This window comes from Atractosteus spatula, chromosome 10 (assembly GCF_055471065.1).
Source record: "Atractosteus spatula isolate fAtrSpa1 chromosome 10, fAtrSpa1.hap1, whole genome shotgun sequence".
Taxonomy (NCBI): domain Eukaryota; kingdom Metazoa; phylum Chordata; class Actinopteri; order Semionotiformes; family Lepisosteidae; genus Atractosteus; species Atractosteus spatula.
The window spans coordinates 22,522,964-22,539,906 of record NC_142715.1 but is presented as its reverse complement, the minus strand read 5'-3'; the positions used below and the strand labels follow the sequence as shown (position 1 = coordinate 22,539,906).

At 48.1% G+C, this 16,943-nt stretch overlaps 1 protein-coding gene across 1 annotated transcript; it reads left to right on the top strand.

Moving 5' to 3' along the window:
• Positions 1 to 3,790: 3,790 nt before the first annotated feature.
• LOC148825853 (class I histocompatibility antigen, F10 alpha chain-like) lies at positions 3,791 to 16,243 on the top strand. Its single transcript, XM_088926276.1, has 7 exons — positions 3,791 to 3,852; positions 4,765 to 4,997; positions 5,175 to 5,441; positions 7,091 to 7,369; positions 7,485 to 7,598; positions 7,885 to 7,941; positions 16,029 to 16,243. The coding sequence occupies exons 1-7, from the start codon at positions 3,791 to 3,793 to the stop codon at positions 16,190 to 16,192; spliced, it is 1,176 nt and encodes a 391-aa protein (XP_088782402.1). The 3' UTR covers positions 16,193 to 16,243.
• Positions 16,244 to 16,943: the final 700 nt, after the last annotated feature.

Sequence of the window (16,943 nt, the reverse complement as noted above, 5' to 3'; positions counted from 1 at the left end):
GAGTTACTCACAGTCCGGACACACAAAGAACAAACTAGAACAGAACAGTACACAGAAAAATCGTATCACACATATGAATATAAATATAAATATAGATATAAATATAGATATAAATGTATTGCACAGGTCCCTGGCATATATTGCACAAAAAACGGTTGTAAACGGGAAAAGAAAGAAAGAGAACAGATGTAGCAGTAGATGTGTAGATGCGTTCAGTCCAGAAACAGGTCACTGTCAATGTTGCCTCTGCCCAGACACAAGGTGGATGCGTTGTACAGTCTTATGGCAGAAGGCAAGAATGACCCCCTGTAGCACTCCCTGTCACACCGTGGATGAATCAGTCTATTGCTGAACGTGCTCTTCATTTCTGCAAGCCTGTCATAGAGGGGATGGGAGATGTTGTCCATGATGGTGTCCAGTTTGGACACCATTCTCCTCTCAGCTAATACCTCCAAGGGGTCCAGGCCAGACCCAATGACAGAGCTTGCTCTCCTGATGAGCTTGTTCAGCCTTTTAGAATCCACTGCTCTAATCCCAGGGCCCCAGCATACCACTGCGTAGAAAATGGCGCTCGCTACCACCTACTGATAGACCATATGAAGTATCTTACTACATAAATTGAAGGACCTGAGTCTCCTCAAGAAGTTAAGTCGGCTCTGTCCCTTCTTATAGATGGCCTCGATGTTCTTAGACCATTCCAGTCTATCATCGATGTGCACTCCCAAGTACTTGTACGAGTCCACCTTCTCCACGCCACTCCCATGGATGTAGACAGGAGTAGGTTTGACCTTTTTCCTCCTGAAATCTACCACCAGTTCCTTTATCTTTGTTACATTCAGTTCCAAGTGGTTCTCCCCACACCACTCCACAAAGCTGCTGACCAGTCCTCTGTACTCCTCCTCCTGCCCACCCTTGATAAATCCCACAATTGCAGAGTCATCTGAGAACTTCTGCAGGTGGCATGACTTTGAGTTGTACTTAAAGTCCGAAGTATAGAGGGTGAAGAGGAATGGAGAAAGAACTGTCCCTTGAGGTGCCCCTGTGTTACTCACTACCTGTTCAGACACACAGTTCTGAAGTCTCACAGACTGTGGTCTGCCTGTCAGGTAGTCAGTGATCCACGAGGTCATGAAGGCATCGACTTGCATCTCCTCCAGCTTCCTCCTTAGAAGTAAGGGCTGGATGGTATTGAAGGCACTGGAGAAGTCAAAAAACATGATCCTTACAGTGTTGCCAGCCCTGTCCAGGTGTGAGTAGGCCCTTTGCAGCATGTAGATGATCGCATCCTCCACACCAACACTGGGCTGGTAGGCAAACTGTAGGGTGTCCAGTGATGAGCTGACCGGGGTCTCAGGTGGATAAGACCAGCCTCTCCAGTGTCTTCATGACGTGAGAAGTCAGTGCAACTGGTCTGTAGTCGTTGAGGACAGAGGGGCGCCCTTTCTTTGGTACCGGGACCAGGCATGATGTCTTCCAGAGCACCAGGACTCTCTCCAAGCGTAGGCTCAGGTTGAACAGTCGCTGGAGCACTCCGCTCAGCTGATCAGCACAGGCCCTCAGAACTCTGGGACAGATGTTATCTGGTCCTGTGGCCTTACCCTGGTGCAGCCTCTTCAGCTCCTTCTTCACCTGGTCAGCTGTGATGGTCAGCCTGGCCTGGGGGATGGTGCTCATAGTGCTTTCAGTGCTGCAGGTGTTAATGGCGGAGGTGTTGGAGAGTGGCAGCTGTGGGGGATGGGTGGGTGAGTAGCTGTTGGGGGTTGTAGCTGTAGGCGGCCATGTTTGTGGGGGGATGGAGGAGGTGTTGGGCAGTCGCAGCTGTGAAGGGTTAGGGAGCGTGGGGCTGTGGGGGGATGGGTGTTGAGCCACAGAGGACCCAGAATCAAACCTGTTAAAGAACTGGTTCAACTCGTTGGCCATCTCCAGGTTCCCCTCTGTTGCACCCCCAGCCTGTTTGAAGCCAGTGATCTCTCTCATGCTGCTCCATACATCTCTCACCCTATTCCTTTGCAGCTTGTCCTCTACCCTCCTCCTGTAGGCATCCTTGCTCTCTCTTAACTTCTGCTTTAGCTCCCTCTGTACACGCTTGACCTCTTCCTCATCCTCCCTCCTAAAGGCTCTCTTCTTGTCATTCAGAAGAGCCTTCAGGTCGCTGGTGATCCAGGGTTTGTTATTGGAAAAGCAGTGTACGTCTTTGGTGGGGATGGTGTTGTCTACACAGAAGTTAATGTAGTCAGTGACACAGTCCACCATGCTGTCTATGTCGTCCCCATGTGGCTCACACAGCACATCCCAGTCGGTGGCCTCCGAAGCACCACGTAGATCCTCCATAGCCTCCTGAGACCATCTCCTCACAGTCCTCATGGTCACAGGTTGGCGCTGGACAATAGGCGTGTATAGTGGTGTAAGCAAGACAAGGTTGTGATCTGATCTGCCAAGGGGGGGAAGGGCTGTAGAACTATATGCATCCTTAGCATTGGCATATAATAAGTCCAGTGTTTTGTTTTCTCTGGTCGGGTACTTAACAAACTGGTGGAAAGTAGGCAGAGTGGTGGAAATAGATACGTGGTTAAAGTCCCCTGAAATAGCTATAAAAGCGCTAGGGTGCCTTGTTTGTAGCCTGGCTGTGACTGTGTTTATGACGTCACACGCTACCTCTGCATTTGCTGTAGGTGGAATGTAAACAACAACAAAGATGGCGCATGTAAACTCCCGCGGCAGATAGTATGGACGCAGTCCTATGGCTACCAGTTCGATGTCCGGGTTACACTCCTTAACATGAGTATGTCCAGGATTACACCATCTGTTGTTTACAAGCACCGCGAGCCCCCCTCCTTTCCTCTTGCCGCTCTCTGTGTTTCTGTCCGCCCGCACCGCCGCCGATGGTAACGTTCGAGTCCGGAATAAGTTCCTGCAGCCACGTCTCGGTGAAACACATGATACTGCATTCACGATACTCCCTCTGGCTCCTCACCAATGCTCCCAGTTTGTCCATCTTGTTCGATAAGGACCTCACATTTCCCATGATGATCGAAGGAAGGTAGGGTTTAAATCTCCTTCTCTTCGCCTTTCACGTTGCACCAGCCCTACAGCCTCGGCTTCTCCTCCTCAGCTCCTCCGGCACCGATGGCTTCTCTCCAGTGAGTAGAGCCGGACGCGCTAGCGCGATCAGCTGGTCCCGCGTGTAGACAATGCCTCTGTGGCTATCGGCATTGCAACCCGATAGAAACAGAGGTCCAAGTATCAGAAAAAACAAGAAAAAGTTTCTCAGCTTCCTAGTATCCATCATGTTGTGATCGCAAATCTAGTTGCCGGCAAAGGTATGAAGAAAAAACACTAACACACTAGCACTAACTAACTGAAAGAAACAAAAAGACAACAAAAAGACACAGAGCTGCTGTAGCAGGCTGCCACTAACACGGCGCCATCTTGGAAAAAAAAATAACCCTGCCAAGGAGTATCAGTGCTTTATCAACAAACTGTAATAACTTTTATTTTATACAGTATCTTTCCTGGGGCCTCTCATGACACCAGTTTGTATAGAATTTCTCTATGTCGGATTTTTTACCAGTGAAAACAGTATCTTAGACACACACAAGCAAATACACGGGTTTTCTGAGCACCGCCCGCGTGTTAAACGAGTCTTAACAGGTTACCAAAACCGAAAGTACTTGAGTGTTACAAAACACTGGCATCCTCACCTGCACAATCACCTTCGCTTTGGTGTTTTAAGGGCTCTTTTTCTTTTTCTTCTTCTTTTTTAAGAGCTCGAATCAAACAGAGCAGGGGCATGATGATGCTGTTCACGGTTCTGGTGGGTTTGGGTCTTCCAGGCTGGGTCGCTGGAGATGAGTCCTGCTGGTGCGTTTCCAGATGCACGAGTAGTAAACTCGTGATAAGGGTTCGCTATGTTTGTTTATGTATCGCTAAAGCTATACTTTAATCATTATTTTATTGTCGTCACTTAGTTTGCATCTGTACATTTCGGTTACAGCCTTGGGGGTCATTAATTATGATAATTATGATACGCTGTCCGTAAACAACAACAAAAACATAATTTCCTCTTCACGTCTCAATTCCATAGATTTAACGTACAAACAGGCCTGTTGTCATGACTGAGTGATTTCTAGCAATTGGTGTCTTGCCAGACTCACCTAGCTGGGTAATTTCATGAAGGTCCAAGGAAAGTGTGCTCATATTTGGAGCAAAAGTGTCTACAGCGCTGAGAATTGACGGACCTGAAAAGCTGGGAGAGGCAGTGACAAAAAGGCTGTATTTATACACATGAACTGATTTATGTTAAATCAGCTGATTTGGTATGAAAAAAAAATGCAAACAAACCATCTCTCCAGGACCACTGTTAATATAATATTATATTATATAATACATTATATTATGTATTATATTATACATAATATAATGTATTATATTACATATAATACTGAATACACACCTGAAGAAGGCTCCACGGCCAAAACGTTGTGTTCTCTTTCTTCTTTTTTTTCAGCATGGAATAAACCTATTACTTGTTCCTTTGCAATATAATATAATGTTGAGTGTGTCTGTATTAACCTCTCTTAATGCAGTGTAATGTCCTGTCAGTGTGTCTGTATTAACCCCTCTCTCTCAGTGCAGTGTTAATGTACTGGAGTGTCCAGTCAGTGTGTCTGTATTATCCCCTCTCTCTCGGTGCAGTGTTACTGTACTGAAGTGTACATACTGTGCAGTAAGTATTAACATACTATTTCTTTTTTTTCCAGAGAGACATATTTTGGTAGACTCATATATGGTTAAACTTGGTTCGGAACAGAATGGGAATTTCCATGGCTTAGTCTCTCTGGATGGGGAGCCCTTGATGGAGTACAGCAGTGGTATGAAGCGTGTCATGTTCAAGCAGGACTGGCTGAAGCAGGTTGCAGTAGATTCTGCAAACCAATGCATTCTGGAGGAGCTTTTCTTCTTTGAAATGATGAAAGAGCTAAAAAACGTAACTGGTGGTGAGAGGAAAAAACTAATATTTTGTCACAAATATGTGATATTTTGTCCTCACATGTAAAGAACTCTTTGTTGACACATAATGTTGATTGCCTGTAAATTGTGTATGTTATTTCTCTGGTGGTCTCTCAGGTGTTGAAGAGAGGTAACAGTGAAGCTCATTCTTGTCTGTCTCTCAGGGGTTCATTTCCTGCAGAGGTTTGTGGGCTGCTCAAAGGATGAGAAAGGAAGGGTGGAATCATTCGACTGGATCGGGTACGATGGGGAGGACATGCTCGAGTTCGACAGCTTCAACACCCAGTGGGTGAATCTCTCTCCAATCCACCAGTCTCTCAAGATGCACATGGACCGCAACACAGACTACAATAGAGAGAACAGAGATTATCTGAAATACATTTGTCCCGAGCTCATGGACAGCTACCTGAAGTTTAGGGGACATCACTCAGGTGAGTGTGTGAAAGGAAATTGTGCCAAAATATGGGCCAGGACTTAGGTGTGCATAAATGTGCCAGTAGCCACATCACCCTGTAACTCACAACTAACAATCCCCTGAAGCTCAGCAGGCATGAGCCTTGCCAGTACCTGGATAGGAAACCTCCTGGTAAAGTTAAGGTTGCTGCTGGAAGAGGTGTTAGGGGGGACAGTAGGAGATGCTGACTTTATGGTCTGGGTGGGCCCTAATGCCCCAATATAGTGATAATTGTGAAAAGGCACTGTCCTTCAGATGACATGTAAAACCAAGGTCCTGACACTCTTTTGTCATACAAAATCCCAGGGCATCTCTTGAAAGGAGTAGGGGTGTTACCCTGGTTTCCTGGCCAAAGAAATGTCCCATTGGCCTTTATTCATCATGGCCTCCTAAAACTCCCCATTTATGAACTGGCTTCATCACTCTGTTCTCCTCCCCACTAACAGCTGGTGTGAGGGGAGTGTACTGGCGCACTATGGCTGCCTTTGCATTGTCCAGGTGGGGGCTACACTTTGGTGGTGGTGTGGAGGGGAGTCCCCATTACTTGTAAAGTGCTATGAGTGAAGTGTCCAGAAAAGTGAGACGTAAGCATAATTATAGAGGGAGTGTGCTTTGGGTCTAGAGTTTTGAGGAGCCTCTAACCTCTTGACCCTGTCTGTTTAAAAAATTGTAGTTTCCTCTGTGCAGGAAGAGAACTTCAAGTTCCAAGATACCTTGGGGGGGAAACAGCCTGCTCATTTTTTTCAGAGCTGTGAGGAATTATCCGCCTTCTCTCTGGCTCCGAAGGTGGTGGCTTACAAGTCGGGGCCTTTTGTTTGAAGAGAACCTGAGAGACAGTCTAGCTTTTGGTGATGGTTTATTTTAGACTCTAGAGAGAACAAAGTGAGTAATACTGAAGAAGTTGCTCATATTATTCCTCCTAAAAATAGGGAGCTGTGTTTTTATTTTTGGTTGGTTTTACAAATGGTTTTGTAAAGCTCTCAAGGCTGAAGTACTTTACTGACCCTTCTCTGGTAATACAATGTTAAGATCCTTGTTGGTTGTGACCCAGCGAACTCTGAAATTATTCCAGAATAAACAGATAAGAAGCATGTTTGTGTTCAGTCAGTGTGTCTGTATTAAAACCTCTCTTTAAGTGTAGTTTTAATGTACTGGAGTGTCCAGTCAAAGTCTGTATTAACCCCCCTCTCTCTCTCAGTGCAGTGTTAATGTACTGGAGTGTCCAGTCAGTGTGTCTGTATTAACCCCCTCTCTCTCAGTGCAGTGTTAATGTACTGGAGTGTCCAGTCAGTGTGTCTGTATTAACCCATCTCTCTCTCTCAGTGCAGTGTTAATGTACTGGAGTGTCCAGTCAGTGTGTCTGTATTAACCCCCTCTCTCTCAGTGCAGTGTTAATGTACTGGAGTGTCCAGTCAGTGTGTCTGTATTAACCCCTCTCTCTCAGTGCAGTGTTAATGTACTGGAGTGTCCAGTCAGTGTGTCTGTATTAACCCCTCTCTCTCTCAGTGCAGTGTTAATGTACTGGAGTGTCCAGTCAGTGTGTCTGTATTAACCCCCTCTCTCTCAGTGCAGTGTTAATGTACTGGAGTGTCCAGGCAGTGGGTCTCATTAATCCATGTCTTTCAGTCTCTCCTCAGGTGTTTGTCTCTGCCAAGCAAACGGGATTCTTTCAGACTCTCTATCTCTCCTGTCTGGTCACTGGTTTCTACCCTGGAGACATAGTGGTCAGTCTGTCCAGGAATGGAGAGAACGAGACAGAGGAGGTGCAGTCTAGTGGGATCAGACCCAACGGTGACGCCACCTTCCAGCTGAGGAAGAGTGTGGAGATCAGAGCCAGTGAGAGAGAGGAGTACAGATGTACTGTTATTCACGGTGGCTCCAACTACAATGTTACATTGACATGGGGTACGTCACTGGAACTCTTCAGATTATATTGTACTAATTCTACACTGAAGCTCTCCAGTCTCCTGTGCTATAGACATTGACACACTGTATAACTCTGTGCTGTGTGTGTTGTCAGGTGGATCCGAGTCCCAAGATCCCAGAGTTGCCATCAGTGTAGCTGCAACTGCAGTTTGCTTGGTACTTCTTGCAACAGGAGTGGTTTGCATTCTTCTCTGGAAGAGGAAGATGGGTAAGAGTTCATTGCCAGTTTACACATAGCAAGTACTGCACTGTCTCTTCACATTACAGTATCTGTCACTCATACTGCCAGTGCTGTCTCTCTGTATTCTGGATGTGTAGTTCAGTATTATAGAATGGTCTAGGGTCACACATGAGAAGTGCCTCTCTGTATGACAGTGATATTGGACTGTATTAATATAGTACACAAATATGAATTTAGAGATTCAAAGTTAAAAAACTCCTGGTGACTGTGTTGTCTGCAGACTAAATAACATGACTTACTGCTTCATTCCCAGGAAGAGAGATGCTGAGTAAAAAAGTCTCAGTCCCCTCAGTGGACAGTGGAGACTCAAGTGAGACTCTGCTGAAAGGGGGAGGGTGATTGGAAGGGTCTGTGGGAGCGGTGACGGCCAGTGTGTGTCTGTATTTGTTGGTGGTCAGGAGCAGGTGGCTGTGGGAGCAACGATGTTCAGTGTGTGTTGGTTGTTGGTGGTGGTCAGTAGTCGGTGGCTGTGGGAGCAGTGATGGCCAGTGTGTCTGTTGTTGTTGTTCGGTAGTCAGAGTGTGTAAGCAGTGATGGCCAGTGTGTGTCTGTTATTGTTCAGTAGTCAGTGTGTGTGGGATCGGTGATGGCCGGTGTGTCTGTTGTTGTTGGTCAGTAGTCGATGGCTGTGGGAGTGGTGATGGCCAGTGTGTCTGTTGTTGTGGGTCAGTATTCGATGGCTGTGGGAGTGGTGATGGACAGTGTGTCTGTTGTTGGTGGTCAGTAGTCGATGGCTGTGGGAGCAGTGATGGTCAGTGTGTCTGTTTTTGTTGTTGGTCAGTAGTCAGGGTTTGTAGGAGCAGTGATGGCCAGTGTGTCTGTTGTTGTTGGTCAGTAGTCAGTGGCTGTGGGAGCAGTGATGGCCAGTGTGTGTCTGTCATTGTTCAGTAGTCAGTGTGTGTGGGATCGGTGATGGCCAGTGTGTCTGTTGTTGTTGTTCAGTAGTCAGTGGCTGTGGGAGCAGTGAAGGCCAGTGTGTGTCTCTTATTGTTGGTCAGTAGTCAATGACTGTGGGAGCAGTGATGGCCGGTGTGTCTGTTGTTGTTGGTCAGTAGTCTGTGGCTGTGGGAGCAGTGATGGTCAGTGTGTCTGTTGTTGGTGGTCAGTAGTCAGTGTCTGTGGGAGTGGTGATGGCCAGTGTGTCTGTTGTTGTTGGTCAGTAGTCAGTGTCTGTGGGAGTGGTGATGGCCAGTGTGTCTGTTGTTGTTGGTCAGTAGTCAGTGTCTGTGGGAGTGGTGATGGCCAGTGTGTCTGTTGTTGTTGTTGTTGGTCAGTAGCAGTAGTCAGTGTCTGTGGGAGTGGTGATGGTCAGTGTGTCTGTTGTTGTTGTTGGTCAGTAGTCAGTGCCTGTGGGAGCAGTGATGGTCAGTGTGTCTGTTGTTGTTGGTCAGTAGTTGTGGCTGTGGGAGCAGTGATGGTCAGTGTGTCTGTTGTTGTTTGTCAGTAGTCAGTGGCTGTGGGAGCAGTGATGGCCAGTGTGTCTGTTTTTGTTGTTGGTCAGTAGTCAGTGTCTGTGGGAGTGGTGATGGGCAGTGTGTCTGTTGTTGTTGTTGGTCAGTAGTCAGTGTCTGTGGGAGCAGTGATGGCCAGTGTGTGTCTGTTATTGTTCAGTAGTCAGTGGCTGTGTGAGCAGTGATGGTCAGTGTGTCTGTTGTTGTTGGTCAGTAGTCAGTGTCTGTGGGATCAGTGATGGTCAGTCTGTCTGTTGTTGTTGGTCAGTAGTCAGTGTCTGTGGGAGCGCTGATGGCCAGTGTGTCTATTGTTGTTGGTCAGTAGTCAGTGTCTGTGGGAGTGGTGATGGTCATTGTGTCTGTTGTTGTTGGTGGTCAGTAGTCAGTGTCTGTGGGAGCGGTGATGGCCAGTGTGTCTGTTGTTGTTGGTCAGTAGTCAGTGTCTGTGGGATTGGTGATGGCCAGTGTGTCTGTTGTTGTTGTTGGTCAGTAGTCAGTGTCTGTGCGAGTGGTGATGGCCGGTGTGTCTGTTGTTGTTGGTCAGTAGTCAGTGTCTGTGGGAGTGGTGATGGCCAGTGTGTCTGTTGTTGTTGGTCAGTAGTCAGTGTCTGTGGGAGTGGTGATGGTCATTGTGTCTGTTGTTGTTGGTGGTCAGTAGTCAGTGGCTGTGGGAGTGGTGATGGCCAGTGTGTCTGTTGTTGTTGGTCAGTAGTCAGTGTCTGTGGGAGTGGTGATGGTCATTGTGTCTATTGTTGTTGGTCAGTAGTCAGTGGCTGTGGGAGTGGTGATGGCCGGTGTGTCTGTTGTTGTTGTTGGTCAGTAGTCAGTGTCTGTGGGAGTGGTGATGGTCATTGTGTCTGTTGTTGTTGGTGGTCAGTAGTCAGTGTCTGTGGGAGTGGTGATGGCCAGTGTGTCTGTTGTTCTTGTTGGTCAGTAGTCAGTGGCTGTGGGAGCAGTGATGGTCAGTGTGTCTGGTGTTGTTGTTGGTCAGTAGTCAGTGTCTGTGGGATTGGTGATGGTCAGTGTGTCTGGTGTTGTTGTTGGTCAGTAGTCAGTGTCTGTGGGATTGGTGATGGGCAGTGTGTCTGTTGTTGTTGTTGGTCAGTAGTCAGTGGCTGTGGGAGCAGTGATGGTTAGTGTGTCTGTTGTTGTTGGTCAGTAGTCAGTGGCTGTGGGAGCAGTGATGGTCAGTGTGTCTGTTGTTGTTGTTGGTCAGTAGTCAGTGTCTGTGGGAGTGGTGATCGTCAGTGTTTCTGTTTTTGTTGTTGGTCAGTAGTCAGTGTCTGTGGGAGTGGTGATGGCCAGTGTGTCTGTTGTTGTTGGTCAGTAGTCTGTGTCTGTGGGAGCGGTGATGGTCAGTGTGTCTGTTGTTGGTGGTCAGTAGTCGATGGCTGTGGGAGCAGTGATGGTCATTGTGTCTGTTGTTGTTGGTCAGTAGTCAGTGGCTGTGGGAGTGGTGATGGTCAGTGTGTCTGTTGTTGTTGGTCAGTAGTCAGTGGCTGTGGGAGCAGTGATGGTCAGTGTGTCTGTTGTTGTTGGTCAGTAGTCAGTGGCTGTGGGAGCTTTGATGGTATATGTGTCTGGTGTTGTTGTTCAGTAGTCAATGGCTGTGGGAGCAGTGATGGCCAGTGTGTCTGTTGTTGTTGGTCAGTAGTCAGTGTCTGTGGGAGCAGTGAAGGTCAGTGTGTCTGTTGTTGGTGGTCAGTAGTCGATGGCTGTGGGAGCAGTGATGGTCATTGTGTCTGTTGTTGTTGGTCAGTGGTCAGTGGCTGTGGGAGCAGTGATGGCCAGTGTGTCTGGTGTTGTTGTTGGTCAGTAGTCAGTGTCTGTGGGATTGGTGATGGTCATTGTGTCTGTTGTTGATGTTGGTCAGTAGTCAGTGCCTGTGGGAGCAGTGATGGTCAGTGTGTCTGTTGTTGTTGGTCAGTAGTTGTGGCTGTGGGAGCAGTGATGGCCAGTGTGTCTGTTGTTGTTGTTGGTCAGTAGTCTGTGTCTGTGGGAGCAGTGATGGCCAGTGTGTCTGTTGTAGTTGTGGCTGTGGGAGCAGTGATGGCCAGTGTGTCTGTTTTTGTTGTTGGTCAGTAGTCAGTGTCTGTGGGAGCAGTGATGGCCAGTGTGTCTGGTGTTGTTGTTGGTCAGTAGTCAGTGTCTGTGGGAGTGGTGATGGTCAGTTTGTCTGGTGTTGTTGTTGTTCAGTAGTCAGTGTGTGGGATCGGTGATGGCCAGTGTCTGTTGTTGTTGGTCAGTAGGCAGTATCTGTGGGAGCAGTGATGGTCAGTGTGTCTGTTGTTGGTGGTAAGTAGTCGATGGCTGTGGGAGCAGTGATGGTCATTGTGTCTGTTGTTGTTGTTGGTCAGTAGTTGTGGCTGTGGGAGCAGTGATGGCCAGTGTGTCTGTTGTTGTTGTTGGTCAGTAGTCAGTGTCTGTGGGAGCAGTGATGGTCAGTGTGTCTGTTGAAGTTGTGGCTGTGGGAGCAGTGATGGCAGGTGTGTCTGTTGTTGTTGGTCAGTAGGCAGTGTCTGTGGGAGCAGTGATGGCCAGTGTGTCTGTTTTTGTTGTTGGTCAGTAGTCAGTGTCTGTGGGAGTGGTGATGGCCAGTGTGTCTGTCGTTGTTGTTGGTTAGTAGTTGTGGCTGTGGGAGCAGTGATGGCCAGTGTGTCTGTTGCTGTTGTTGGTCACTAGTCTGTGTCTGTGGGAGTGGTGATGGCCAGTGTGTCTGTTGTTGTTGTTTAGTAGTCTGTGGCTGTGGGAGCAGTGATGGCCAGTGTGTCTGTTGTTGTTGTTCAGTAGTCAGTGTGTGTGGGAGCAGTGATGGTCAGTGTGTCTGTTGTTGGTGGTCAGTAGTCGATGGCTGTGGGAGCAGTGATGGTCAGTGTGTCTGTTGTTGGTGGTCAGTAGTCGATGGCTGTGGGAGAAGTGATGGTCATTGTGTCTGTTGTTGTTGTTGGTCAGTAGTCAGTGTCTGTGGGAGTGGTGATGGTCAGTGTGTCTGGTGTTGTTGTTCAGTAGTCAGTGTGTGTGGGATCGGTGATGGCCAGTGTGTCTGTTGTTGTTGGTCAGTAGTTTTGGCTGTGGGAGCAGTGATGGCCAGTGTGTCTGTTGTTGTTTTTGGTCAGTAGTCAGTGTCTGTGGGAGTGGTGATGGTCAGTGTGTCTGGTGTTGTTGTTCAGTAGTCAGTGTGTGTGGGATCGGTGATGGCCAGTGTGTCTGGTGTTGTTGTTGGTCAGTAGTCAGTGTCTGTGGGATTGGTGATGGTCAGTGTGTCTGGTGTTGTTGTTCAGTAGTCAGTGTGTGTGGGATCGGTGATGGCCAGTGTGTCTGGTGTTGTTGTTGGTCAGTAGTCAGTGTCTGTGGGAGTGGTGATGGACAGTGTGTCTGTTGTTGTTGTTGGTCAGTAGTCGATGTCTGTGGGAGCAGTGATGGACAGTGTGTCTGTTGTTGTTGTTGTTGGTCAGTAGTCAGTGTCTGTGGGAGTGGTGATGGTCAGTGTGTCTGGTGTTGTTGTTCAGTAGTCAGTGTGTGTGGGATCGGTGATGGCCAGTGTGTCTGGTGTTTTTGTTGGTCAGTAGTCAGTGTCTGTGGGAGTGGTGATGGACAGTGTGTCTGTTGTTGTTGTTGGTCAGTAGTCAGTGTCTGTGCAAGTGGTGATGGCCAGTGTGTCTGTTGTTGTTGGTCAGTAGTTGTGGCTGTGGGAGTGGTGATGGCCAGTTTGTCTGTTGTTGTTGTTGTTGGTCAGTAGTCAGTGTCTGTGGGAGTGGTGATGGTCAGTGTGTCTGGTGTTGTTGTTCAGTAGTCAGTGTGTGTGGGATCGGTGATGGCCAGTGTGTCTGTTGTTGTTGTTGGTCAGTAGTCAGTGTGTGTGGGATCGGTGATAGTAAGCGTGTCTGTAGTTGTTGTTGGTCAGTAGTCGATGTCTGTGGGAGTGGTGATGATCAGTGTGTCTGTTGTTGTTGGTCAGTAGTTTTGACTGTGGCAGCAGTGATGGTCAGTGTGTCTGTTTTTGTTGTTGGTCAGTAGGCAGTGTCTGTGGGAGCAGTGATGGCCAGTGTGTCTGTTGTTGTTGGTCAGTAGTCAGTGTCTGTGGGAGCAGTGATGGCCAGTGTGTCTGTTTTTGTTGTTGGTCAGTAGTCAGTGTCTGTGGGAGTGGTGATGGCCAGTGTGTCTGTTGTTGTTGGTTAGTAGTCTGTGGCTGTGGGAGCAGTGATGGCAGTGTGTCTGTTGTTGTTGGTCAGTAGTCAGTGTCTGTGGGAGCAGTGATGGTCATTGTGTCTGTTGTTGTTGTTGGTCAGTAGTCAGTGTCTGTGGGAGTGGTGATGGTCAGTGTGTCTGGTGTTGTTGTTCAGTAGTCAGTGTGTGTGGGAGCAGTGATGGTCAGTGTGTCTGTTGTTGGTGGTCAGTAGTCGATGGCTGTGGGAGCAGTGATGGTCAGTGTGTCTGTTGTTGGTGGTCAGTAGTCGATGGCTGTGGGAGCAGTGATGGTCATTGTGTCTGTTGTTGTTGTTGGTCAGTAGTCAGTGTCTGTGGGAGTGGTGATGGTCAGTGTGTCTGGTGTTGTTGGTCAGTAGTTGTGGCTGTGGGAGCAGTGATGGGCAGTGTGTCTGTTGTTGTTGTTGGTCAGTATTCAGTGTCTGTGGGAGAAGTGATGGCCAGTGTGTCTGTTGTTGTTGGTCAGTAGTTGTGGCTGTGGGAGCAGTGATGGCCAGTGTGTCTGTTGTTGTTGTTGGTCAGTAGTCAGTGTCTGTGGGAGCAGTGATGGTCAGTGTGTCTGTTGAAGTTGTGGCTGTGGGAGCAGTGATGGCCAGTGTGTCTGTTTTTGTTGTTGGTCAGTAGTCAGTGTCTGTGGGAGTGGTGATGGTCAGTGTGTCTGGTGTTTTTGTTCAGTAGTCAGTGTGTGTGGGATCGGTGATGGTCAGTGTGTCTGGTGTTGTTGTTGGTCAGTAGTCAGTGTCTGTGGGATTGGTGATGGGCAGTGTGTCTGTTGTTGTTGTTGGTCAGTAGTCAGTGTCTGTGGGAGTGGTGATGGATAGTGTGTCTGTTGTTGTTGTTGGTCAGTAGTCAGTGTCTGTGCGAGTGGTGATGGCCAGTGTGTCTGTTGTTGTTGGTCAGTAGTCAGTGTCTGTGGTAGTGGTGATGGCCAGTGTGTCTGTTGTTGTTGTTGGTCAGTAGTCAGTGTCTGTGGGAGTGGTGATGGTCAGTGTCTCTGTTGTTGTTGGTCAGTAGTTGTAGCTGTGGGAGCAGTGATGGCCAGTGTGTCTGTTGTTGTTGTTGGTCAGTAGTCAGTGTCTGTGGGAGTGGTGATGGTCAGTGTGTCTGGTGTTGTTGTTCAGTAGTCAGTGTGTGTGGGATCGGTGATGGCCAGTGTGTCGTTGTTGTTGGTCAGTAGTCGATGGCTGTGGGAGCAGTGATGGCCAGTGTGTCTGTTGTTGTTGTTCAGTAGTCAGTGTGTGTGGGATCGGTGATGGCCAGTGTGTCTGTTGTTGTTGTTGTTGGTCAGTAGTCAGTGTCTGTGGGAGTGGTGATGGTCAGTGTGTCTGGTGTTGTTGTTCAGTAGTCAGTGTGTGTGAGATCGGTGATGGCCAGTGTGTCTGTTGTTGTTGGTCAGTAGTCAGTGTCTGTGGGAGCAGTGATGGTCAGTGTGTCTGTTGTTGTTGGTCAGTAGTCGTGGCTGTGGGAGCAGTGATGGTCAGTGTGTCTGTTGTTGTTGGTCAGTAGTCAGTGTCTGTGGGAGCAGTGATGGCCAGTGTGTCTGTTTTTGTTGTTGGTCAGTAGTCAGTGTCTGTGGGATTGGTGATGGGCAGTGTGTCTGTTGTTGGTGGTCAGTAGTCGATGGCTGTGGGAGCAGTGATGGTCATTGTGTCTGTTGTTGTTGTTGGTCAGTAGTCAGTGTCTGTGGGAGTGGTGATGGTCAGTGTGTCTGGTGTTGTTGTTCAGTAGTCAGTGTGTGTGGGATCGGTGATGGCCAGTGTGTCTGTTGTTGTTGGTCAGTAGTTTTGGCTGTGGGAGCAGTGATGGCCAGTGTGTCTGTTTTTGTTGTTGGTCAGTAGTCAGTGTCTGTGGGAGTGGTGATGGTCAGTGTGTCTGGTGTTGTTGTTCAGTAGTCAGTGTGTGTGGGATCGGTGATGGCCACTGTGTCTGGTGTTGTTGTTGGTCAGTAGTCAGTGTCTGTGGGATTGCTGATGGGCAGTGTGTCTGTTGTTGTTGTTGGTCAGGAGTCAGTGTCTGTGGGAGTGGTGATGGCCAGTGTGTCTGTTGTTGTTGTTGGTCAGTAGTCAGTGTCTGTGGGAGTGGTGATGGCCAGTGTGTCTGTTGTTGTTGGTCAGTAGTTGTGGCTGTGGGAGCAGTGATGGCCAGAGTGTCTGTTGTTGTTGTTGGTCAGCAGTCAGTGTCTGTGGGATTGGTGATGGTCAGTGTGTCTGGTGTTGTTGTTCAGTAGTCAGTGTGTGTGGGATTGTTGATGGGCAGTGTGTCTGTTGTTGTTGTTGGTCAGTAGTCTGTGTCTGTGGGAGTGGTGATGGCCAGTGTGTCTGTTGTTGTTGTTCAGTAGTTGGTGGCTGTGGGAGTGGTGATGGTCATTGTGTCTGTTGTTGTTGGTCAGTAGTCGTTGGCTGTGGGAGCAGTGATGGTCAGTGTGTCTGTTGTTGTTGTTGGTCAGTAGTCTGTGGCTGTGGGAGCAGTGATGGCCAGTGTGTCTGTTGTTATTGTTGTTGGCAGTGGTCAGGAGTCGGTGGCTTTGGGATTGGTGATGGCCAGTGTGTGTCTGTTATTGTTCAGTAGTCAGTGTCTGTGGGAGTGGTGATGGCCAGTGTGTCTGTTGTTGTTGGTCAGGAGTAGGTGGGTGTGGGATCAGTGACGACCAGTGTGTCTGTTGTTATTGTTGTTGGCAGTGGTCAGGAGTCGGTGGCTGTGGGATTGGTGATGGCCAGTGTGTCTGTTGTTGGTCTTTCAGGTGTTTCTTCACACATCAGTTCGGAGGGGAGTACCAGTTCCAGTGTGACAGATAGAGGAGCTTGCGATCAGGCTGAAGAATTTGACCCCATGCTGCAACCTAAAAGCCAGAAGCTAAACAGTGATGTTGAGACAAAGCAAATAATGCTGGAATATAATTTGTGACCCCTAGTTCACACAATATAATGTCACAAGTGTTTTATACACACTGGCCTACACAGTTTCACCAGTGTCTTGACTGCAGCATCAAGAAGCAGTGAAACACAATGCTTAAACACACACTCAGCTCCTCCAGCACTGAGAGAAATGTGTGCCAGAGCAGAGAAGCAGGTTTAAAGTCAGCTGTGCCGAGACATTTTCACCAGTAATCTTTCATGCCCTCCTTCACTTATTCTGCTTGTTCTTTAATGTTTGTTTTTTTAGGCCTGTGATTGTATCTAGGTTTCTGGGTTGTATTGTATCTGGGTGACTGTCTCATTGAGATATGAAACTGGCATAGTTGCTTCAGGCTAATTATCCTGATATATCTGAGACACTGCACTGTTCAGGGTTCTTCCTCTTGGAGGCACTGTTGTGACAGGAAGCGGTCAATAATCTGGGAACAGAGACAAGACAGGATTAGGGGAACAACCTCCCCGTCTTCCCTGCACCCCAAGAGGAGGACATGAGGATCAGAGGATTTACAAACCAGCCAACAGCTGATGATACTGGAATCCAGCTACAGTGAGACTTGAGTACTGGGACTTGGTCATTGTTGCACTACTGAAATTTGAATTTAAAATCAAAATATTAAATTTTCTCTTTTCTTTCTGGGTATTATTTAGAATACGTACTGTATTTGACCATGTTTGAAGATAATTTGCGATAAGTTGACAATGGTATAGTGAGTGTAACATTGGAAAAACATGTTTGCACC

Coding starts and splice junctions, on each gene's coding strand:
- LOC148825853 (XM_088926276.1), top strand. CDS start 3,791: ATGATGATGCTGTTCACGGTTCTGGTGGGTTTGGGTCTTCCAGGCTGG. Junction 4,998..5,174: donor GCTAAAAAACGTAACTGGTG/GTGAGAGGAAAA, acceptor TCTGTCTCTCAG/GGGTTCATTTCCTGCAGAGG. Junction 5,442..7,090: donor GTTTAGGGGACATCACTCAG/GTGAGTGTGTGA, acceptor CATGTCTTTCAG/TCTCTCCTCAGGTGTTTGTC.